The 24,482-nt window shown below is 48.9% G+C and overlaps 1 protein-coding gene across 1 annotated transcript in view; it reads right to left on the bottom strand.

Annotated features, from left to right (window-relative positions):
* GAREM2 (GRB2 associated regulator of MAPK1 subtype 2) overlaps nt 1-24,482 on the bottom strand; it is a 470,347-nt gene that overhangs the window by 346,780 nt on the left and 99,085 nt on the right. The window contains exon 2 of the mRNA XM_085613200.1: nt 15,194-15,334. Coding sequence (XP_085469326.1) covers nt 15,194-15,334 — 141 coding nt within the window. The remainder of the gene's footprint in view (nt 1-15,193; nt 15,335-24,482) is intronic.

Genomic DNA, 24,482 nt, shown 5'->3' on the forward strand with positions numbered 1-24,482 from the left:
GGACCACATCTGGCGAGGTCCGTTTCAAGAATTGCAGGACTATCCCCCGTTTAATACGATCCCCTAAGCCATTAACATTCCAGCTAATTATGTTTAAGCCCCTATCCCCCATCCCCGAACACAAAGAGACCTCCACCCTCCCCCGGAGAACCACGATCGGACAATACTGACAGCCATTGCTACGCCTTGCAAGAAAAAAAACAACCCCCAACAACAACCCCAACATCCCGAATCCCCCCCTCCCTGCACCCCTGCGTCAGCTTACTAAGCCCCCCCAACTTGCAGTGTGCCTGTCGCCCTATCAAAAAACAAATCTACAAAAAGTACCCCAAGGGAGGAAAGAGCTCCTATCTTCCCCCCGCCGCCCTCCCATTACTGCAGTAAGGTGCGAGTCACTGTCCGGGGCTGAGTCAAAACAGGCCGACACCAGAGGTATCACTTCTGGCCATCCCGTTCGCCTTCCGCTCCATCCACGCTGTCCCGGCCGGGCTGTCGCCGAGGGAGCGCATCCAACCAGTCCCCTGCCATGTCCGGTGATTCGAAGAAGAAAGTCCGATCCTCATACACCACACGTAGCCTGGCGGGGAAAAGCATGGCATACTTCAGGTCCATCTCCCTAAGCCGCCGCTTCACCCCCAGGAAACTTTGCCTCTGTTTCTGCACCATCTGGGTGAAGTCAGGATAAAAGCTCACAGAGGCATTCTGAAAAGGCACCGGGCCTGTCACCCTCGATGCTTGCAGGATAGCGTCTCGATCCCGAAAATTAAAGATCCGGGCGACAATCGGCCGCGGGGGGGCTCCCACCTTAGGCCGTCCGCCAGGCACTCGGTGAGCCCGCTCCACCGCAAAAAACTTGCCGAGGCCCTTAGGCGCAAGATGATTCACCACCAAATCCTCGACGAGTAAATCCACGGAGAGCTCCTCTGAAGTTTCCGGGACCCCAATAAGGCGCACATTGTTGCGCCGGGCCCGACCTTCAAAGTCTTCGAGCCGGCGGGCGGAGAGGTCATTCGCGGTTCGTAACTTACGAACCTCAGCCTGGAGTTCCGAGACATCGTCCGCGAGGCCAGTAGTCTTGAGGTCCAGGGACTTGACCCGCTCATTGGTTTTGCCCAGGTCCGCGCGAATCAAGTTGACATCAACCAAAATCATGTCCACCTTGTGCGCCAGGGTCTCGAACTGTCGCCCAATCGAAGATTGCATCCCATCTATCGCCCCCTTGATATCCTGCAATGATAACTCCGAGGCTGGGGGTGAATCGGCCTTCTGTGCTTCCAGCGACTGTCCCGATCCTCCAGGCGACCATTTCTGCTGGGCATAACGATCCATATTGTTGGATTGGGTATAGCCTCCCCGCCTGGTAGTCTTAGACTTCGACCTGTCTGCCTCCGATTTGGTCGACATCTCGAACTGCAGGACGGTCAGTCGCAAAAGGACGTCCCTCACTCAGCTAGAGGAAACAGGGTCAACTCGGACTTCAGCAGCCAGTCAGGACCGAGTGGAGGTCTTCCAGACAACAGAGGATCTGCATGAAGCACTCCCAACCCAAAGCAAACAAAGGGCGAGAAAGCGAAAGTGAAAGTGCAGCGGCATCCGTCCGTCAGTTCACACCTCCCTAGGCCGCTGTTGTTCAATCAGTGGCCGGGCATCCTGCCAACGCAAGCCCCTGGCATCCTTCGGAGGTAGGCCGCAATCTTCCGCCATGCACAATTTCGGTCCCCGGTGGGCGTTCTTAGCCCGGACAACGTCAATCGCCCCAGCTGTGACTCATCTGCAGGATTCCGTGCATGAAAATCAGGATTTAGGACAGGATGATTGCCGGAGGGCGCGAGGGTAGCGGGAGCTCAAGGCTCACGCGGCCATCTTGGTCAAGCGCTAGGCTCCTCCCTTTCATGTTAATTTAAAGAAAATTTTAAAGGTATATGAATTTTAAGAATGATCGTTTTAAATTAATAAACTGATGCTTATGTTTTTGTTATTTTTTCAATATATTACTTTTTAAAATAACTTTTATTTAAAATCAGTAAATATTTTGGGCCACAATATTTTGGTAGCCTGCTCCCACTTCATCCACTCTTAGGGGCCAGACGGCATCCTCTGATAAGTCATAGATTCTGCTGCCTGTTCGTTTCGTACCAGGGCATGTAAATCACCAGGCTTTGTGTGCCCGCTCTCTTAGTGTGCAGCCACATGGCAGGGGAGTTCCACACATGCTCATGGTATCAGCTGCAGTGCAGCTGACCACCTCGGTGACCAGAAGAGGCTATAGACTACAGAAAAGGCCCTTTTCTCACCTGTTTCACAGCCTGCCTGATGAAAGAGCACTCAAATGTGGAACTGTGTATTGTACAAATGGGCGTGGCTAGCGCTATACATATGTGTAAGCTGTGGAGTAAAACAGCAGTCTCTGTAGAATTGTCTTTGTACCATTCTGGGACCTCTGTCCTTAGCTCGAGCTAATAAATAACTTACTTCCCTCCACGGCTGGTTGTCCTGGTCTCTTTGGTAATGTATGATTTGAGCAAGAAGAACCGGTAGATTTTAAGGTATCCCCTGCACCACTGGCTGTGACTCTCCTAGTGGGGGGGGGGGTCTCCAAAAAGCCGGTTCTACAAGGGCCATAACCAAATGAGTAACACATCCGACGAATAAGGAAAGATGCTTTGAATGAAGAGGGCACTGACATTTATTGCTATTATTATGACGATGATAAGGACCTCATAGAGGCCCTCCTGCATCCTTATAAATATCATCATAATTGTTGTTGGTATTGTTATGCCAAGTCAAGAACCTCGAATAATAATATCTTCAGGGGTTGAAGTGCATAAAAAGTACGGGAACTGTGATCCGAGTACCATGGGGCAGGGGCCGTGAGAGTGGAGGGGGGGTCAAGGGTGTGGCTACAAAGAACAAACTATTTTGTAAATATTCTGTTGCCTCTCACCTCTCCCCTAACTGCGTGTAAAGTAACGCACAGCTTGAATGAAACATAAATGCAAGTTAAACTAATCAGTGGACAAGGCACTATTTTACGTTTGTAAATCTCTCTGGGTTGATGTGATCCCTGCCGATGCCTCTGTGTCACCAGAGAGCCACAGAACTGAGCCCTGGTTGGTGCAGCGGGAAATAGAGACTTGTGAATTTGTAGTGCTACGACGTCCCAGACTGTGACAGAAAGCACTGTGAATATGCGAGTCATTGCATAACACACAGTATAAGATAGGGTGCCACAAAATGCGCAAATAGATTTAGGTTTAAGATTTTTTTTTAAGTGCTTTAAAATATCAAATTTGGTAATACACAGACTGTACCTATTGCAAACATTTTATACATTTCCATCAATAGCTCGAACTTCACAGCTGAGCTGGTAACACCCTTACAACACCTCTCAAAAAGAATGCCTCTTTGCCATCACAAAGTTCAAGGGACTCAATCAAGTACAGCCAATTCCAGCTTCCAAGCAGCCCTATAGATGTGCACACTAACAAAACAATGGGGGAACTGTTTATGTTAAATTGAAAAAGTATGAGCACGTTGTGCTCCACACATCCCGCCCGCTCCGACCTCTGCATAGTATTACTGTTATCATTATTATTAAAGGTGCTAGGCTTCAGAGACGAAACCCTAATAAGATAAGAAATAGCTGTTTTCGTTGTCCAAGAGTCCTTAATTTCGAAGATCTAAGCATAAATGTAGCTAAGCAGACTTCAACAGTCCTGCCAAGTGCCACGCATCTGGCGTGAGTCTAACGCATTTAAGTGTGATACTCCGCATTACCGCACTGAAATGCAATGTCACGCATATGCTGTGTGTTAGCTGTCACTAAAAGCCCTGATTAAAGCTGAGCCTGTGGCAGCGCCCGCCTCTGACTTGCGCGTCGCCTCTCACTTGCACGTGCTGCTCCAGCAGTCTGTTGGCAGCCTCACTCAGCTGCTTGCTACACTGTATCATGATTGCTCTTTCCAATACCTGGCGCGCAGCTCTCACTATTGGCCTGACGTCTTCGCAGGGGACGTCACGTCACATCCTGGTGCGGAAGCGCGGGGAGTTTGTTTTGGGAGCTACAAGGCGGGTGGCTAGTTTGCAGGCAGCGCTGCGTATATTAATCATGGCCGGAGTGCTGCAAATAATCATGGCGCAGGCCGCGGTGCTCTCAGCGCTGCCTGCTGCAGCTCGCACCAGCCCGGGCCACCACCTGCTATCAGCGGTTGTTTATTACCTCTCCCACGCTTATTAATTCAATATATATCCACAGTCAGTCTGTCATAGGATGGCCCCGCCCAGGACTCACAGGAGTCAGGACAGCTGATCCGTCTGGACGAGTCTATCACTGGAGGCGGACCGGGCAGCAAACTCGCAATGCCACCACCCGCTGTGACTCAAGGCGTGAGCCTACCTGCAGCAAGCCTTGCAGATCAGAGCCGCTGCCTTCAACTATGGAGCGCTGCGCCAAAAGCGCAAGGCAGAAGTGGTTACGAGTGCTAACCGTTCTGAGAGCCCGGCAACCAACCTGCTGCCTCTGAAGGTAAGATAACTCATTATGGTAAGATAACTTTTTCATAAGTTGCTATTGTGATGTACATACCGAGATGTGCTAACTTCGAGGTTTGCGAGGGAAAGGTTGGTGCTTTTCCCGAATAGAGGTCCCGTACAGTGACTGTTTCCTAAATTAATTGAAAACAAGATCTGTATTATATTTAATTAGCTCGTCTGCTTTTCCGTTTACAATCCTGAAGCACTGTAGCACTGAAATTCGTAACCTGCATTATTGTCGATGAGCAACATAAATTGAAAAGTAATTATTGTTAAATACATGTGCAAGAAACTATCTAAAACAGTGCACGCTATATTTTATCGCCGCGGCCTAGGCAACCGCTGTAGTCCAGCATCAGTCCGTAGACTTGCATGTACCTGAACTCATTTTTCTCTCGAGTGCAGCTCTTTTATTCTCTCTCTGTGGTTGACGGTCTGGCTGAAGCTCTTACCTGTTTATGTGCTACAGTACATATATATAGCTTTCTTGTGCTCATGACTTCTCTTCAACGTTACAAATGGGGAATGTCATTTCTGAATGGCCATTAGTCTCTAGACACTTGACACATGATTTTATCTGACTTTAAAATTTATTCCAGGATTTTGTGTTTAGCATTAATGGGTCCTCATCTGGGGAACTGATAAAGAAGGGCTCCTCATTCCAAAACATATGGGGGATTAATAAAAAAAGATATGAAACTGCTCACCCCTTTTGTTGCCTGTGTCAAACTTTAACCATTTCTCTTTTGGTCTGTCAGCGTCTGCCATATGTTTGGATTTTCTCATAAGGGGCATACTGTTTTACACACACAGCGCCCAGGCCGGCTGTAGCCTATGTGTGGCTCAGCCGCGCTCTCCTGAGCATTGCCCAAGGCAGAGTGTTTGTGGCCACTGTCCGCTCAGGTTAAAGGGCACTGGGTTAGTTCCCTTCCATTTCTGGTGCTTTTCAGCTGTTTTCAGATCTCTTTAGAATTTCTCGTTGCTCAAATGGGTGTAATTTCCTATATTTATAGGTTTCCCTCGTCTTCATTGCTTGAGTTTGCTCCGTAGAAAGTGTCACTCATAGTCATTGAAATGTCACTCATAATACACTGAAATTATGAAAATGTCACACATAGCAATCTGAAACCTTGGCAGCTATGCTTAAAACGTTCCTATCAATCAATCACTGTTGTTATTATCAAAAGATCCTTGGTGAAGGTCTGAAGCAGCATTCAGCCAGACCAAAAGATAAGCTCTTCTTGTTTTTGCACAGAAAGATGAGTGTACAGTAGCTCTCTTGCAGTGATGATGCAACATGGAGCACGGACCTGGCTCAGCAATGGATGCTCATTGCAATGACGTGCCTCCCTCAGTGGCGCGCGCTCCTCCCGCCGCTCTTCTTTTTATGAATGGGCGCAGCGCATCCGCTTAACACATTGCTGAACCAGCTCCAGCCCCGGCCCCCTCTCTCCTGGCCTTGCCTCCTCCGCAGGGAGCGGCGCTTAGCTGCCACTCCGCCGCCCCTCCCCCTGCCCTTCCTAGATACATTTCACATTACTTATTTAGCAGCGTGAATCACTGTCAGAGAGGGACGCACTTAAACGGGTCATTAAAGCTCTCACGGCGGCAATGGGAGTGAGGGAAGAGGCCTAAAATACCACTGCGCGCCTCCTCCTCACCCCCCCCTGCATCTGTCCATTCATGGGCCTGAAACCCGTCCAAACCCCCCCCCCCCTTTAATGAACTGCCCGAGTGAGCTGCCCTTTGGCCCCTAAGCCTCAATGTTTGGGATTTTACAGGGTTTTTGTTGGTGCCTGGCTTTTATAGCTAGTGACCCGGAAGTGAAAGGTTAGGAGTGTTATTCGTTTCCTGTCAAACGCACAGAATGTTTACAGGTTGGCCCAAGGTCGTGCCATTGCGGTGAAAGATTACACCACAAAAAACACTGTTGGGTAAAGTGCTGGCCCTTCACATGTGCCTACAACAACCTCTGCAGTACTCAAGGCTGTGGCAGTGGGAAAATGGGACCCACCGAGGAACACATTGTGAATCTAGAACAGAGGACTGAAGGGGAGAGGGCAGGGGTGGAGCACGTGACTGAGTAACGCCTGGTCTTACTCAGTGAAGGGGCATATCAGCAACAACCGGCGATAATTATCGCTCAGCGCTCTTAGCGTGAGGATAATTATCGCCGGGTAACGTGGATTTTTATCGCTGAGATAGCGTGCTATTAGTAACGCTTATCTCCTCAGCGATAGAAATCCTCACGCTAACTGCCTAACCTAACCTGAGATCTCACGCAATGTGGCGTTAGCTAGTTGATAGGGACTCACAAACTTAGCCATGATATCCACCTTCCATAGGATATCATGGCTAAGTCAGTCCTGAAGCAGGCGTAAGGAAAGTAGCGATAAGAGGGGTTATCGCTACTTTTCCTGACGCTATGCTTCATAGCGTGGGGCTTGATGATAGGAGAAATGTCGCTTAGCGACATTTCTCCTGTTATGTCAGGTCAGGAACGCCCACTTTGCATCTCATTAGAGATGCAAAGCTGGGCGTTAGGAATCCTGACGCTAAAGCAAGGTTTCACGTATTAGCGTGAGCTTGCTAATTAGGCGATAAAATTATCGTCGCTTTTCGGCCGAAGACAGCCGCAAAAGTGGCGATAATTTTTATCGCCAGCTTGTAAATATGCCCCTGAGTCAGTAGGAAAAGTGTGGGTAGAGCATGTGTTTGAAGCAGAAAGATGCGTAAGTGCTGTCACGTGCAGAAGGATGCCTGAATATGTGGCCATTGACAGGTCATTAATCTCATGTAGAGCCTCACAGATCCCTTCATTTCCCAGAGGCGCAAGATCACACATTGCATCAATCGAGGTATGAAGGATGGCTAAGGGTGATTAGTGGATGTAGTTTAATTTCCCTACAGAAATACCCCACTCTACATCATCACTAATGTACCAGTTGGTTGCTGGGTGGACCCTGTTTACTCAGTGGCAGCTGAATACTAAATGATATACCATTTGCCAGACAGCCAGGTTAATGGCAAAGAAGCCTCATTATTCACCGGTTGGTAATTAAATAACAAATATGACGTACTATTGGGTTTGGGACGGTAACACCGCATATATACATCATTACTGCATATCGAGGACACAATATTGAAAAGAAAAGAAAAACAATATCAACAGGGAAGTGAGTCTAGATTTTCTATACCTAATTCCACACATATAGACCTACGCAGTACATATATCTTCAAGGTACCTAGATATGGATTTAGGAATAATAAATCTATTCTTCTCTATATGCACTTGACGTTTGATATGTTGACCCAGGATATTCTGCCTTCGATATTCTTGCATCTCAATATTGTTGGTGTCAATATTCAGTAGCACAAACCAGATTATGTACTAATTGTGCAGTGCCAGGTATATGGCATTGAAACTTCACTTATGGTAACCTGGCAGTTAACCCGTTCAGTGCTCATGACGAGCTCAGCTCGTCATGGGTCACAGTGGAGCTGTGCTCATGACGCGCTGAGCTCGTCATAACTGCCGCTGCCCGCCCACGCGCGATTGATTCCCCGCCTGTGCGGGAGAATTAATGAGTGGGCGGGGTCGTGACGAGCTCTGCTCGTCATGAGCACAGCTCCACTGTGAATCATGACGAGCTGAGCTCGTCACGAGTACAGCGGTGCCGCGGCCCCCCCGCACAGCGGGGGAATTACCCCCGCAGGGAAGGGGTTAAACAGCAGAGATTATGTACTATCTGGATGGAGTTTTGACAAATAGCAAATAAGTCTCATTTTACCTGAGCATAGTCTAAGCTGAAGCGATTCTGCATATTGGCAGGGAGTCGGATACGAAGACTTGTCCATCACACATATCCGCCCTTCTGAGCGGTCCATATGTTGGTCCAGCACTGTATCCCTTGTAGTCACTTACCACAGAGCATCGATTGAGTGCAAAGATTTGAGAATCACCAAGGATTGGTCGCATTTCTCCGAAACGCATGGCGCCCTTTGACTCCTATTCCGCCTGAGAGCCATCGGGTCTACCGATGTCCCCAGATACACCTTTGTGGTTACTTTCTAATTGCTCTGCTGTTGACGCCCACTACCTTTAGTAGGAACAAAATGGCGCCTGCAATCCTGACTGCGGCTGTCTGTTGATCTGCGTGTGGTGGACTGACTTGTTTGGTCCAGTGCCAGAGGAAACATAAATATCTGTATAATTTATCTACGTTAGCCTTAATGGCTGGCTCATACTAACTGTGATTGTAGTTTCAATCTTGGTGGAAAGGAGACTTAATCAGAGCCAGGGTGAGGGACTGAATCATTGTTGGGAGAAGGGAGCGAATATAAGCGTCTCTCGACACAATGGGCTCTCTGTGGAACCCTCCCCATTGGTCAATGCTTAGTGATCGCAGTTACAGAACCTATATCTTTGCCAGGAATTTGCCAGGAATTTCAGTGCCAAGAAGTACCCAGGTACCACCCTGCTAGCATTCAATGGTGCAGGTTGTGACTTGGTGCAGCCTTGATAGCAATCAATAGCCGAGGCAGAACCAGGGACAAACCTGGGGATGGTCAATACGAGAGGCAGTTCCTAGGTTGAACCTGGGTGACTGTCAGTAGAGGCGGCTGTAACCAGGCACAACCTTGAGGATGATCAATAGTACAGGCAGTAACCAAGTAACCCTGGTGACGGTCAATAGTACAGGCAGTAACCAGGTAAAAACTCCGGTGAAGGTCCATAGTAGAGTAACCACATACAACCTTGGTGACACTGGTGAAAATCAATAGTACAGGCAGTAATCAGGTACAACCCAGGTAACAGTCAATAGTAGAGGCAGAACCAGGGACAAACCTGGGGATGGTCAATACTAGAGGCAGTTCCTAGGTGGAACCTGGGTGACTGTCAGTAGAGGCGGCTGTAACCAGGCACAACCTTGAGGATGATCACTAGTACAGGCAGTAACCAGGTAACCCTGGTGACGGTCAATAGTACAGGCAGTAACCAGGTAACCCTGGTGACGGTCAATAGTACAGGCAGTAACCAGGTAACCCTGGTGACGGTCAATAGTACAGGCAGTAACCAAGTAACCCTGGTGACGGTCACTAGTACAGGCAGTAACCAGGTAACCCTGGTGACGGTCAATAGTACAGGCAGTAACCAAGTAACCCTGGTGACGGTCAATAGTACAGGCAGTAACCAAGTAACCCTGGTGACGGTCAATAGTACAGGCAGTAACCAGGTAACCCTGGTGACGGTCAATAGTACAGGCAGTAACCAGATAACCCTGGTGACGGTCAATAGTACAGGCAGTAACCAGATAACCCTGGTGACGGTCAATAGTACAGGCAGTAACCAGCTAACCCTGGTGACGGTCAATAGTACAGGCAGTAACCAGGTAACCCTGGTGACTGTCAATAGTACAGGCAGTAACCAAGTAACCCTGGTGACGATCAATAGTACAGGCAGTAACCAGGTAACCCTGGTGACGGTCACTAGTACAGGCAGTAACCAGGTAACCCTGGTGACGGTCAATAGTACAGGCAGTAACCAGGTAACCCTGGTGACGGTCAATAGTACAGGCAGTAAACAGGTAAAAACTCCGGTGAAGGTCCATAGTAGAGTAACCACATACAACCTTGGTGACAGTCAATAGACGAGGCAGTAACCAGATACAACCCTGGTGACAGTCAATAGACGAGGCAGAAACCTGGAACAACCCTAGTGACAGTCATTATGACAGGCAGTAAGTATATAGTAAGTAACAGGGGACCCTGCCGGGTGTAAACCAGGATACAGTCAGAACCAGAGCACCCAACCATGCACAGCTCTAGCTACAGTTACAACCAGGGAACATAACAAGGTACAACTCCGGATGGTGTCAATAGCAGCTGACGTCGCCAGGTAAATCCCCAGATACAGTGAACAGAAGAGGGCATAGCCAGTTAAAACTCAGGATACAGTCAACCAGTGGACATAAGTAGGTACAACCCCGGCAACCTTAGATACGGTCAGAACTAGAGAACACAACCAGGTAAACCCTGGTAACCGTCACTAGTGGAAGAAGAAACCAGGTCCAACTCTGATACAGTGGGTAATACAGGATTGAACCAGATGACTAAGCAAGGTATAACTCTGTACATCGTCAATCGCAAGCGACATCGCCCAAAAAAACCAGCATAGAATCAATAGCAGAGGGCAGAACCAGTTAAAACACTGGATACAGGCAAAATCAGCGTCTATTTGTAAGTGCAAGCTCACATACAGTCAGCAGAAAACGACATAACCGGATACGAACCAGACACATAGGACACCAAGTACAGCCCTGTGTACTGTCCAAACCAGAGGACAGAACCAGACCCAATCACGACACAGGACCAGGAACTTGGGTACTTGATACAATCAACCAATCAAAACCAGAGTACGTAATCATTGGGTACAGCCAATAGCAGGGAGCATAGCATCTGACTCCGCCCAGCCCCCACCAGCATATAGGATTAAACGACTAGACATGTTATGGGCTGTGCCCTGGACATGTTGGCCTTTCAGATGCACTAATGTGGTGCGTCATCAGCTCCGAGAACAGCATCACGAGGTGTTCAGAGGTATCGGCTGCACCTTTGATTGTCGCCATCCCAGCCCTTCTGGCGGCCAGCATGTGCATGTTTTCTTTTCCTGGTCATATCACCCTCTGGGAGGCATAGACCTGACATGTAACACATTCTGACACACCTCTACTGTACTTTCAGAGACACTGCTTGTTGCTGGACTGATACATCCCCAGCCCGCCAGGCTTTAGTATCCCCACCTTTGATATGTGTGTAACTGCACCTGATTCATAAGGGCCTTATATTAGCACGGTTCTGGAAGCTGACAGTCTAACACACACATCTTAATTCTTGACTGGCACCGAGGTTTCAGAGGTGAAACTGACCTGAGACTGACTGTCTTTAGCCTACATGGCAATCACGGACAGAACGAAGGACACTTCCCCACTTCAACTGGCAACTCAGAAATACTGATGCGACATGGGACTTTACCCCAGCCCCACCAGCCTCCTAGTCTTCCTACTCACACCCTGGTATGCTACACAGAGCTTTCCATGGAATCCCTTTTCAGCATAGGGTGGTGTAGGTCGGGCGCACCGACGCTGACACGTAGATACAACTCTGGAATCCAGTGGGGGTCATCTGTGCACTGCTCTACAATCCTTCCCAGAATCCTCCTCGGTGGAGGGTGAAGTCTGGCTCCAAAGTGTGGCCTACACGGTGCCTCACCAGAAGAACCCTTCCTACAAATCAAAGGGCAGTCCACCGCTTGTCACTGAAAACAGAATGGAAATGTTTTATTAAAAGTCCTGTGAAAAATCTGTTCATCCCTAAAGTTTACGAATAGATTATTTTGTTAGCCTTATTAATGAACTGATTGGCTGTGTTTTTATCGAATGAGGCTATATATTAAGCTTGGCTAATGTGGTACATGAAACATTAACTTTAATTCCAGGACAAGAACAAGCTGTGCACTATAATTATTAGCACCTCGGCTGGATTCTCAAAAGCTAGGCAAACAAGCAGTGGCATAGCCAATAGGTCTCGCCTTTGGGACCTTATAAGTGTTTAGCCATGCAGCATTTGATGTTGCTGCACCAAGGATATTGTGCTGCATAACTAGATACTTATAAGGTCCCAAAAGCGAGACCTATTGACTATGCCAATGCTTGTTTAAAATAGCACTGGCCCTGGTTAGCAGAGGCCAGGTTACAAGCAGAGGCTTCTACCACTAGTATCATTCAACAAAAAAATGGGGTTGAACAGAGTAAAACGATGACTTTCTAACAGCTACCATCTATGATTCTTAAGTGTGTGAAACAATATCCAGTAGGTGCCCTGTGGCATGAGTGGACTGAGTAACAATACGGTTCAAACCTAGAGCCATCTTTATGTAGGGTTAAGTCACTTTTGTATATATACTAGGAGGGTAACTGTTCCTCAGAGAAAGTCTACCAATGAGTTGGTGTGTAAGCTTATCGCTCGGTTGGGTCAAAATGAGTGTGGGGGAATTTCTCCTTCAGAATATAGTGCCCTCACACACCCTTTCGAGTGTCATGCTTCATCATCGGGCGTTGCTCCTCGTGGGGGTGGCGCTGCAGTCCCTCACGGGCCCCGCAAGATGGCTCTTTATCGGAGATCATTTATGGAGACGCCGCAGTTGTGCATGGGGGTGTGTGGGCCTCTAAAAAAGGGAAAGTGAATTGGTGAGTTAAAATTGCTATGTGGAACCCAGAACCAAAGTTTTTATTCACGGGTCCCGTATGGCAAAAATTAAAATGAATCCTGGAGCTCCTCTTTGGAAAAAAAGTAGAGGGCAGATGTATGACTTACCGCTGCTCTCAGGATGGGTGTAGTGGTGAGTGAAAGTCCTACAGAGATGGGGTCAACATGTTTCGCGCTTTGATGTTGGTCCATAGGGGATCCATTAGCGCTTCGTCAGGACCGGAAATAAGGTGAGAAGAAATGTTATGAAAACAGGTTTCAGGGAAGAAAAGAACTGTGAACCTGTAGTACCTTAATATTAAAGGGATTAAGCGTCCAAGCGCTGATAGGAACTCTTTCTTTAGGAACCTATACCCAACCTGGTGAAATAAAAAACAAGTATGGAGAGAAAAGAGACACAACAAAACACATAATGTAATTCACTTTTGAAATGATGGTCAAATAATACTCGCATGTTGTGTTCATATTTCAAGTAAACACAGTTGTGTGCGCAATCAAATAGGCATGCACACAACATAACCATGCAGGTAAATCGACCTGGTGCCGGGGCGTGATTATCCCTGTGCAACTGACCGCGGTGCTGGGGTACATGTTGTATAGGCGATTATCAGTGATCGTGTGCCTTATAAAAACACCCCCGCATATGGCCAGCAGAATGTATAATGTCATCTAGAACAGAACGTAGTGGGCGGTTCGGTTTCAATGGTAGAGACTAGTGGTAAGAGTTAGCCAAATCTGTGCTCAAGAGGCAGGAACTAGTGTGATGGCGGAGCTGTAAGTAGGTACGTATATCGTATAAAGTATAACATTTCGAAAGCTGGCAATGCGACAGTTATTATTTAACTAATGCGTGTAGCTCACAGCTATGTAGGGAAACATTCCTGCATTAATGATCATGCAAAATCTTTTAGCAGCGCGCCTACCCTTCTAGTTCAGGAGATGGGCTCCGTCGGCGCCTCGGTGGTAGCAAGTCGAGAAACTAAGGAGAGTGAATGCGGTGTCAGAATACCTTTACGGGTGGACACCGTTCTCTGATGGTATCGTGAAAAGAAGAAAAGACTACCGCTTCGGTTACAAAAATACTCAAGAGTGCTCGTCTGCCCAGGGTGTGGAAACCTACCCCTCCTCCGTAGTGTGCCGGGATTGATGAGGAGGGGTAGGGAGTGGGACTTTAAATATGCTTCCTTATTGACACTGACCTGGTGATTAAGGCGGGTCTTGGCATCCAGATGAAACGCAATGACGTGTGCGTTTAGTCTCCCTGCTTGGCGTATTATGTCAGTGGCACTGCCGTATGGATGTGGTGGGGAAACGGCGGCCTTGTTGGAAGGGTCTCTTGGATCAGAGGACCGAATACATTTGAATTGTGTATACTAGGGAGCCCTGTGTCAATGTGCAAAGGACGAGTTATTAATAAAAAATGGCGGTCAAACAGGAATAGTGTATAAAATACGGTGTTTATTAAAAAAAAAAAAAAAATTGGGGTTACTAACACTGATGTAAAAGTACAGTTGTCGGCAGCACGTGTGAATATTCAGAGTTGTTTAGCTCTCTAGTTGTATACCGGTAATCATTTTAAGAACCATGAGGAAGAAACCATAAGAAAAGAAGGGGGGAATAAAGTTTTATTACCACAGTAGTTTGAATGTAAGTAAGTATAGATTTATTATTTTTATTTCCATATCTGCTGGTTGTACGTCAGCTCTCCTGCACCACAATATCTTGCAACAAAATGAGCAAAGCCAGGAGGATGACTTCTAAAACATCATGAAGGTAAGTGTATAGATAAGTATAGGTTTACCCTTCTTAACCGCACATCTGCGGATCGTGAAGAAACATAGCTATATGTAGTGTACAGGTACATATATGTGAAGTTGGAAATAACGAATTTATACTCACCATCATATACTTCCCTTCACTATATTTGGTTGTTCCATATTCTAACTATGATATTTGTGTACCACAATGTTTAAAATTTGATTTTCTGGTACTATTCCCACCTACATACTTTGAAGATATATATATATATATTTTTTTTTTCATTTTTTTTTTCTCCATGTACCTGAGTAGGTCATAACTGGTGCATTGTTTGGACTCCTGCCCCCTCCTAAAAAAAGTTTTGATAGTTTTTTTGGTAATTTCTTCCTCAAAGCTGAAGTGAAATCTCAAAACAATAAAGTGTTACCTATCTAAGAAAAGTTCTCTAATTCGATACACCTCAAACTAGCATAAGGTTTCAGACATACCTCATGTCACACACTTGAAATTCCTATAAGTGACATGAATCCTCCCTCCCCCTTTGTGCATCTCTCTAGCATGCAGTTTGTTCACTCTTCGAGATTAGCCCCACCATGGAGGCCCGCAATCCCACCCCCAGGTGATCTTCGAGTACCTGGATACTGCAGCGGGATGTCAATCTTTGGACCAATGACGTAGTGCCCCTCCTCCAGGCTGTGCGCCGTCACCGTCGTCCACTGCCGGCACGAATGAATGAGTATGATGTCCTTGTCGCTCACTCCATCCGCGTGCTCACCTGCAGAGAGGGGGAGTTAGAGAGACCAGTGTGAGAAAAGGCACAATACAGAACAGTATTAAAAGACCAGAAGTAAATACATGTGGGTGAGGGGGTCACGTCGGGACAGAACGCACTTAGAGTTCACGGTTTGGACATGTTTTCCATCTTGCCCTTCATGGTCTGTATGGCGACGCCGTGTCGTTCATGTCCCCCCAACAAACCTCAAAACTCTGCTGGCCAGAGGGTTCACCCACAGTGCACACCCCCAGCTAGAGAACAAATGTTTGTACAGTTCAGTGGTCGCGGTTCATTACAAACAAGCATTGGCATAGCCAGTAGGTCTTGTCTCTGGGATCTTATAAGCATTTAGCCATGCAGTGTAGTATCCTGGGTGCTACAACATCTACTGTCCCTTCACGTGGAAGCTTTGACACTTATAGGCACATTATAGCAAGCTCTAAATGAATCCACATTTGGGAAAGCAATGTTCTGTTACTGGATTGAGCAAGTTTTACTTCTGCTTTATTGCCTTAAAGCCAAATATTTGTAAACGGGAATTTCACTGTATTGAGCAAGATACTGGAACCAAATATGGCTCAAAGCAACTATATGACTTAAAAGCAACTTTGTGGGCAAGAGAACCTGCAGCATCTAATCAAATTCTGTGCTTTATAACATTATTAGGGCATAAACAACGAGCAAGGAACGTGAAAAGCATGGGTAAACACTAGGGATGGTGACACGGGAGCTTCCTAAAGAGAGGGAAGAAGGGTAGCAGCAGTAGCAGGAGGGCTGAGCATCAAAAACCACCACAATTCAAATATTGCAGATTGTGAGGAGTCCTGGTCCCAGGAGGAGAGAGGAGAAAGGGTGCAGTGTCTGCAGGGAGATCCGGAGCCATAACTACCAGTAATGAATGCAGCCGCCCAAACTCATAGGCCACATTAAAGTCCTTAATGGCTTCCTCTCGAAGGCAGATCCGTCTACAAAATTGCCTGCATTACCCACAAAGCCCTTCATCTAAAGACCCCAATCTACCTTTCAAGTAAACTCAAAAAAGCGGGCTGCTCCCGTCTAATGAGAAGCACCAACTCTCTCCTCCTCGTCCCCCCTCTGCTAAAAAAGAAAGTCTCACAATCTCGTTCCTTCTCTGGTAATGCTCCTAACATCTGGAATGCCCTCCCTACAGGTTTGCGTCGTAACCCCTTTTACGTCAGCTTAAAAAAAAAGATCAAGCTACACCTGCTTAACAAATATTGGGGCCCTTAAACCTTCTCTTATCTCACGTGCTATACTCTCTACCCTCTCCCGCCCACCTATCTACCCCATCACACCCTTCAACCTCTCTTGCCCTTCCTCTTTCTCTTCCCTACCCTTTCTCCTCCCCCTAGCCTCATCCTTCCATTACTCCTCCCCTCCTTTCGCACCTAACCAACTCCCGCTATACACAGACTTCTGAGCTTACCGCCTGTTACTGTATAAAACTTGTCTCTTCATTTGCCACTTTTTGTTTGCAAATAACTCCTCCGTTACTAATTTACCAGTGCAAACTATATTTATTTATTTATTTATTTATTTATTTATTTATTTTTTAAACCGTTTATTACAAGTCTCAAGAGTATACAAGTATGGGCCTACAACCTTCCGGCCGGCCGCTAGCAATGACAGGAACATACGACATACATTTATGGAACACGTGGTGTTGCAAAGGAGCATGCTCAGGAGGTAACAACGTCATAAGCCACATCATCCCGACCCCACTATACGGTTTCATTTTAAATTAAGAACAACAAGAAAACCACACCCACAAGGCAACCCACAATCGGAAATAGCAGCACGTGCTCCCCTAGAGGGGGGATCCCAACTATCCACAGAAGTCTAAAGAGGGGGAAGAGAGCAGAGCGAGGACTGGGGGAACCCAATGCCCAGCAGCGGGGGAATGAGTCGGCTAGGGGGATGGGGCTGGCGAGGTATCAGGCAGCAACGGTGGTGCACAGATACCCCCGCGGTAGGCGTTCCAGGGGCCCCATACTTTCACCCATGTCCCAGGCTTACCCCTCGCCACATACACCACCTTTTCTCGAAACATGCACCAGTCCATGTGTTCTGTCCAGGCCGAGACCGTCGGGGGCCTCTGGGATCCCCACAGTTGAGCAATATCACGCTTGGCTATCATATATCCCAGAGTCACCCACCACGTCTGCGGCGCCGAGTAATCAGTCGGTTCCCACACATTCAACAGGCATCTCCTCGCTTCAGGCAACAGCGCCACATGCGTAACCAGTCGCAGCACCTCATGTACACCACGCCAGAACCCCTCCACCTCCGGGCACTCCCACAAAATATGCAAAAAGGTCCCCAAAGCACCACACCCACGCTTACACAACCCGTCTACAGCATAGCCCATACGCAGAAGCTTTGGCCCCGTCATGTAGACCCGGTGGAGTATCTTGAGCTGGACGAAGCGAAGGCGAGCCGGTATGGCCACCTCCTTCGGGGAGGCCACCGCGGAGGTCCAGTCCTCGTCGTCCAACTCCAGCCCGTCGGCAACCCAAGCCGCGCGAAGGGCAGTCAACAGGCCCGAGCGGTCATTTATCAGCTTTTTGTATATCAGTGAGATCGTGCTGTCCGGGACGTGCCCATCCAGCATTCTATCCTCCAGGGGGGAATATTCCGGGATGGAGGCAACGTCCGAGAAGACGGAGCCCAGCGCATGACGGACCTGCAAATACCGAAAGTATTCACTGCCCTGCAACTGAAATTCCGTCTGCAGCATATCGAACGTTTTAAATCCTCCCCTCGTCCAGAGATCCCCCACTTTACTGATACCTATTATGTCCCACTTCTCAAAGCCCTTAGAGGTCCAGAGGGAGCCTAACCGCTCAGACGCGTATAGTGGTGACGCCCGGGTCAAACGGTCCTTCCACCCCATTGCTGCATTGGCTGCGTGCCACACTTGCACCATGACACGCGTGGGGCCCATCAGTCGAGCCTCGGGCGCGCTAGAATAGAGCGCTCGATTGTAGTCGCCACCTGGCAGGAGCATCTTGTCCATTTCGAATGCCGGGTTTAAGGCGGGCCCGTATAGGCCATGGTTAATTGCAGCGAGCTGGGAGGCCCAATAGTACCGTTTAATAACGTGGGGAGGCTAGGTACAGAAGGATGTCATCAGCGTATAGGGATACGCGGTCCTCATACTCAGGGGTCCAACGGAGACCACGGATGGAAGGCTCCCACCGCAGCCACTCCGCCAGGGGCTCCAAGGCAAGCGCAAAAAGAAGCGGCGATAAGGGACAGCCCTGTCGCGTGCCCCGGCCCAGCTCGAACGGGGCCGATACTCTTCCGTTCACCACCACCTGCGCCAATGAGCCCGAATACAACAATTTGACCAAGCTGATGAATCCTGGGCCAAATCCAAACTTCGCAAGCATCGCCCAGATGTATGGCCACTCAAGCGTATCAAACGCCATGGTGGCGTCCAAGGACGCCAAAATGGCCGGTTCCCGTATAAATGGGACGCGCGCGAGCACCCCATGCAAACGCCGCAGGTTAAGGGCTGTGTTGCGGTGGGGAATAAAGCCGGACTGGTCCTGATGAACCAGATCTCCCACCACCCCGACCAGCCGATTGGCCAGTACCTTGGCGAGAATTTTGGGCTCCGCGTTCAGTAGTGAGATAGGCCGATAGGAAGTAACCCGGTCCCGAGGTCTCCCCTCCTTGTGGATCACCACGATTGTAGCCAGACGTTGGTCAAGCGGGAGGGAGCCCAGCGAGTGGGCCGCCAGGAACATTGCGCGGAGGTGGGGCGCCAGTGTATCCGGTCGCAACTTATACAACTCGATAGGGATACCATTCGGGCCCATGGCCTTGCCAGAAGCGACCGAGCGTATGGCGAGGGCGATTTCGTCGGAGGTGGGAGCGGCGTCCAGTGACACCCTGTCCTCCCCGGAAAGGGACGGCAGCGCGATATCCCTGAGCAGGGCACGGGAATCCTCTTCAGAGCAAGAAGAGACCGGGGAATACACCTCGCGGAAATAATCCGCGAAACAGGAGACAATTTCTTCTGGCTCAGTTACACACACACCATTCGTTTTCTCAATCAGCGGGACCACACGATTCGCTCTCTCCTTTTTATCCAACCACGCTATCAGTTTACCAGCCTTATCACCCACATCATACAGTCGCCCCTGTTGCTCTCTACTAAGGCCCCTGGCCGCCTCCGTAACGAGGGCCCTATAAGCTGCTTGTTTGAGTTGGAGGACATGTAGTGCAGCATCTGTCACCCCATCTTCTAGATTACCCTCCAACTCGGCTATTTCAGCCTCCACCCGGGTCACCTCCTCCCGCTCGCGCCTCCGGGCGTGGGAAATAAGGGATAGGGCCTCCCCTCTGAGTACTGTTTTGAAGGCCTCCCACAGGGAGATAGCCGAAAGCACTGACCCCACATTCTCATCAAAATATCGCTGGAGGGATTTAATCAAGTCAACGCGAATGGTGGGGTCGCGCAGGTACCAGGAATTGATTGGGACCACCCTGCCCTCACCCCTCGGAAAGACATCGAAACGTAACAGGAGCGGGGAGTGGTCCGAGATACCCTGTGCCAAATGGCGCACCTCCCCCACCCTCCCGACATAGGCCGCCGGGACAAGGACATAATCAAGCCGGGAGAGACTACCATGGGCCCCCGAGTGGAAAGTGTACTGCAGCTGCGTGGGATGTTTTAAGCGCCAGCAGTCCACCAATCCCAGTGTGTCCAAGAGGCCGGATAGCCACGCCTGTGCCCGGGGGAGGTCACTAGGGGGGTGACGATCCACAGTCCCAGAAACCACCGCATTGAAATCCCCCCCCACCACCAGAAGCCCCCCCGGAAGGCCAAGGAGGAGGCGCCCCAGGTCTGCAAAGGTGGTCGACTGCAGCCCCGGTGGGACGTACACTGACACAAAGACAACCACTTTGCCCTCCATTCTCCCCACCAAGACAGTGTAACGTCCCCTATCATCGTGGAGCACCTCATCAATTTCTAACGGGAGTGAGTTCTTTACCATGATACCCACACCCCTTGAGCCTGACGTGAAGCCCGAGTGGGCCTAGAGGCGGTAGCCACGCCGATTCATGGCACAGAAGGAATTGCCAATAAGGTGTGTCTCCTGCAGAAAGACTACATCGGGCGAGAGTCGCTTCAAAAACTGCAGGACCACACCTCGTTTGATCCTGTCCCCCAGTCCATTAACGTTCCAAGACAACAAAGTTAATTCCCTACCCCCCATCATACACAGAAACCATCATTCGTCCCCCCGAGAGCACCTTAGAACCAACACAAAAATAAGTTTGCCTTGTGATAATAACGAACAACACCCCATCCCTGCCCACCCACCCCAACAGAACTCCCCCCTCCCTGCACCCCTGCATGAGCCCAAACAGCCCCCCCAACGTGCAGTGTGCCTGTCGCCCCATAGATAGTTAAACTAACTAGACCCCCAGAGGAGGAGGGAGAACCCCCAAGAAACCCCACACAACCTCCATAGGAGGGGAACTTAAGCGAACGGACGTATGGTCAAAAGTGGCATCATTTTTGTCCCGAGCGAGGCCTAATATTAGTCCCTCAGTCCTGATCCGGCGGGCCCTCTCCCCCCGCCGCTCCCCCCACGCCCCCCCGATCCCGATCCCCAGACAGTGTCCAGCCAGTCCCCGGCCGCTTCGGGACGATCAAAAAAGTGCGTGCGACCATCCACCTCCACTCGCAGCTTAGCTGGGAAAAGCATGGCGTATTTGAGGTTTAGGTCCCGGAGACGGCGTTTGACACTGAGGAAGCTCAGTCTCTGCTTCTGGACCGCTGGGGTGAAATCAGGATAAAAATTAATGTCCATATTGTCAAGTCTAATCGGTCCCTGTAGTCTGGAGGATTGCAGGATAGCGTCTCTGTCCCGAAAATTAAAAATCCGGGCAATGAGAGGTCTCGGAGCGGCTCCGACCTTAGGCCTTCCCCCGGGAACCCTGTGGGCCCTCTCCACAGCAAAGAATTTACTCAGCCCCCGTGGCTGGAGATGGGTAACAATCAGGTCTTCCACGAAAAGGTCCGCCGCCGCCTCCTCACGTCCCTCAGGCACCCCGATGATACAGATGTTGTTCCTCCGGGCCCGACTCTCGGAGTCCTCCAGGCGGCGATCCATCAGCGCACTCGCCCGAGCAAGCCGGCGCACCTCCGTTTGTAGGGCCGCCACATCTGTCGTAAGGCCCGATGCGGTGTGGGCCAAAGAATCGACTCGGTCGTTGGTCTTGGAGAGATCGGCCCTTACCAGGCCAACATCCACGAGGACCGAGTCGATCTTCTGCGCCAGTGTATCGAAACGCTGGCCCACCGAGGCCTTCATCTCGGCGATGGCGCCCATGACGTCCCGCAGAGTCAGATCCGTGGGCAGATCGGGGGCATCAGTAGGGCCCTCAGGGGACCTGCGTGGCACCTCGGGAGATCCCTTCTGGAGGGTATATCGGTCCATGCTGTTGGACTGATGGACTGCGCCACGCCGGGTCGATTTTATCTTTGCACGGTCACCATCTTGTTTCGTGGCCATGGTCCCAGTCTCCCGGTCGCACCAGCCATGTCGTGAAAGGCAGGCAAGCCGGTCCACGGGCTCCGGGGGGGGGCCACCTCAGATCTGCGGGGCGGATCACAGCCGGCGGGCAGGCAGGGTCCCCCGGCGAGGCCACACCAACACACAAAGCCCCGCGACCCAGCCTCGCAGAGACAGCAAGGGGGGTGCGAAAGCGAAAGTGAAAGTGCGAGGTACGCGAGCCACCAAGCCCTGCCCGCCGCTGTTGTTCACTTTGTCACTGGATCGCCCCACAGCGCAAATCCGGGGTTCGGCTAGGAGAAGGCCGCAAACCTCGATCGGTGCTCAAGCCGGTGTCCGAGGTCCGATTTGGAAGCGGAAAACGGGTGCCACCTCAGCTCAGGCTCACCAACACAGTCCCCTCATCTGGGACAGGATATGTTCAGGATAATCGTAGGAGGTCGCGGAGGTCCTCGGGAGCCTCGCACCTACGCGGCCATCTTGGTTGCGCGCTAGGCTCCTCCTCCTCCCAAACTATATTTTTTAATGTGTTCTCTCTATATACATGTCTGAATGCTGCATTTTTTACTGTATATATATATATATATATATATATACTGTACTATGTGCATTTTATAATATATTTTACTATACTATCTTCAAACTTATGTAAAGCGCTCTGATACCTATGGGTGGAGCCAGCGCTATATAAAACTTTTTAAAATATATATATAAAAAAAGAAACATAGGCGATCAGAGTCAGTCCAATCAGCAGCTGCATTATTTTCCTATTGATTATGCTCTGCTGGCCCTGCATCCGCTTCCTTAGCATCCCAGGGCTGGCGGCGACAGCGACACAGCAGGACAGCCGGGCTCATGGAACACGGCATCACACTACACCGCTAAACGTTGTGGCGAACAGCGTCCATGGTCACTATCTTGACCATCTGAGATTTCGCGTAAGCACATAAGTCTCTTCCCTGCAGAGTGAAAACAATCTGAGACAATTTTAGGGCGCATGCTTGATTGTCATTGGCTTGCGAGATATTGTAGGAGGAGTTAAAGTCTGCAAGAGGAGTCATAGAGACGTACCATTGACCTGCTCCCCCATGCAAGCAAAATAAAAAACACTAAAACATGCCAATTGCAGAAATGTAAATACAGTGTGTGGGGGAATTGAAATGCCATCAGCTGAGCACATACGCTGAGACATGACAATTTGCAGAAATGTAAATACTGTGTGTTGGTGGATAAATGAAAATGCCATTAGTTAGTCTTGGCGTGCTCTCTTTGTGCAATCCAAAAAAAAACCACTAAGACATAACAATTGCAAAAATGTGAATACTGTGTGTGGGGGAGAAAATGCCGTCAGCTGAGTACATATGCAGAGGTATGCCGAAAGCAATGCAAAAAAGTTAATACTGTCTGTAGGGTGAAAATGAAAATGCAGTCAGCTGAGCACATATAGAACAAACACAACATTCAGAAAAGACGAGCCGAGACAAAACAAAAAAAGAGTGTGCCGAAACTAACACAAATAGACAGAAGAGAACGAAGACAAGTAATAGGGTCAGTCTTCAATATAAGATAAACTGCTAAAAATACGCAAAAGGGTTTAAGATACAAAAAAGTGCTTCCAAAATAGATGTTAATAATACCCGGACTGTATGTAGTAGAACTTTCTTTTTTTTTTTTTACAACTGTCTTTTAAAAGCACCCATTTCACAGCTTAGGTGGTAGCTCCCTTACAATGCCTCTCAAAATAATAAATGTGTGTCATCAGGAAGCAATTTTGTTTATAACTGCCTTTTACTGTCTTTTAAAACACACACACTTCACAGCTTAGCTGATTTCTCACTTACAATACCGCTCAAAAAGAATAAATGTTTGTCATCAGGAAGCTTCACGTGATTGAATCAATCAAAGCCAATAGCGGCTTCAAGCACCCTTTACATTTGCAGATTGACCAGTTGTGTACATTTACATTTCTTTGAGGCAACAGGCACCCTGGCAGGAAGGCTTGTTTAGCTGTCTGCCGCTCCCTTGGTTTCACCGCATTGGAGACTCCCTACCTTACACTTCATTGGAATCTTTTCAACTCCCGCAATTAACTGTCCTGGGGCTGTTTCTTTACACAAAAAGTAGGGGGAACAGTTTTTCAAAAATTAAAAAAGTATGGACACGTTGTGCCCCTCAGATTCTCCCACTTCGACCAGTGGTCCAGTTACCATGAGGACACGGGTTCACTCAGGAGAACATGGCTCACCCAAACTGTTTTTTATAATGTGTTTGGTAGTTCTACCTCCAGGCCTGCCCATTAATACCATATACCATAACCCTGCTTCCAAAATGTGACTTGTTACTCTTTAAACCTATATCTTGTGGCCATACCATTTTATACTGTCCTATAAGCTACCTGCAAAACCAGACAGTCTACATTGTCCCATTTGGAATACCCATTCCTGTGAAAATCTAGTGCCTACATTCACCCATCATTTGTGGGGAAAGACCAGGAAGATGTTCCTACTTCTGATTGGCCATAGCTGTGGATCTTAAATAAGACACGTCTTTTCATTGGCCAAGGTTTCAAGGCCATGCCTCCGGTGTGAGATACA

This window comes from Triturus cristatus, chromosome 6 (genome assembly GCF_964204655.1).
Source record: "Triturus cristatus chromosome 6, aTriCri1.1, whole genome shotgun sequence".
Classification (NCBI taxonomy): Eukaryota; Metazoa; Chordata; class Amphibia; order Caudata; family Salamandridae; genus Triturus; species Triturus cristatus.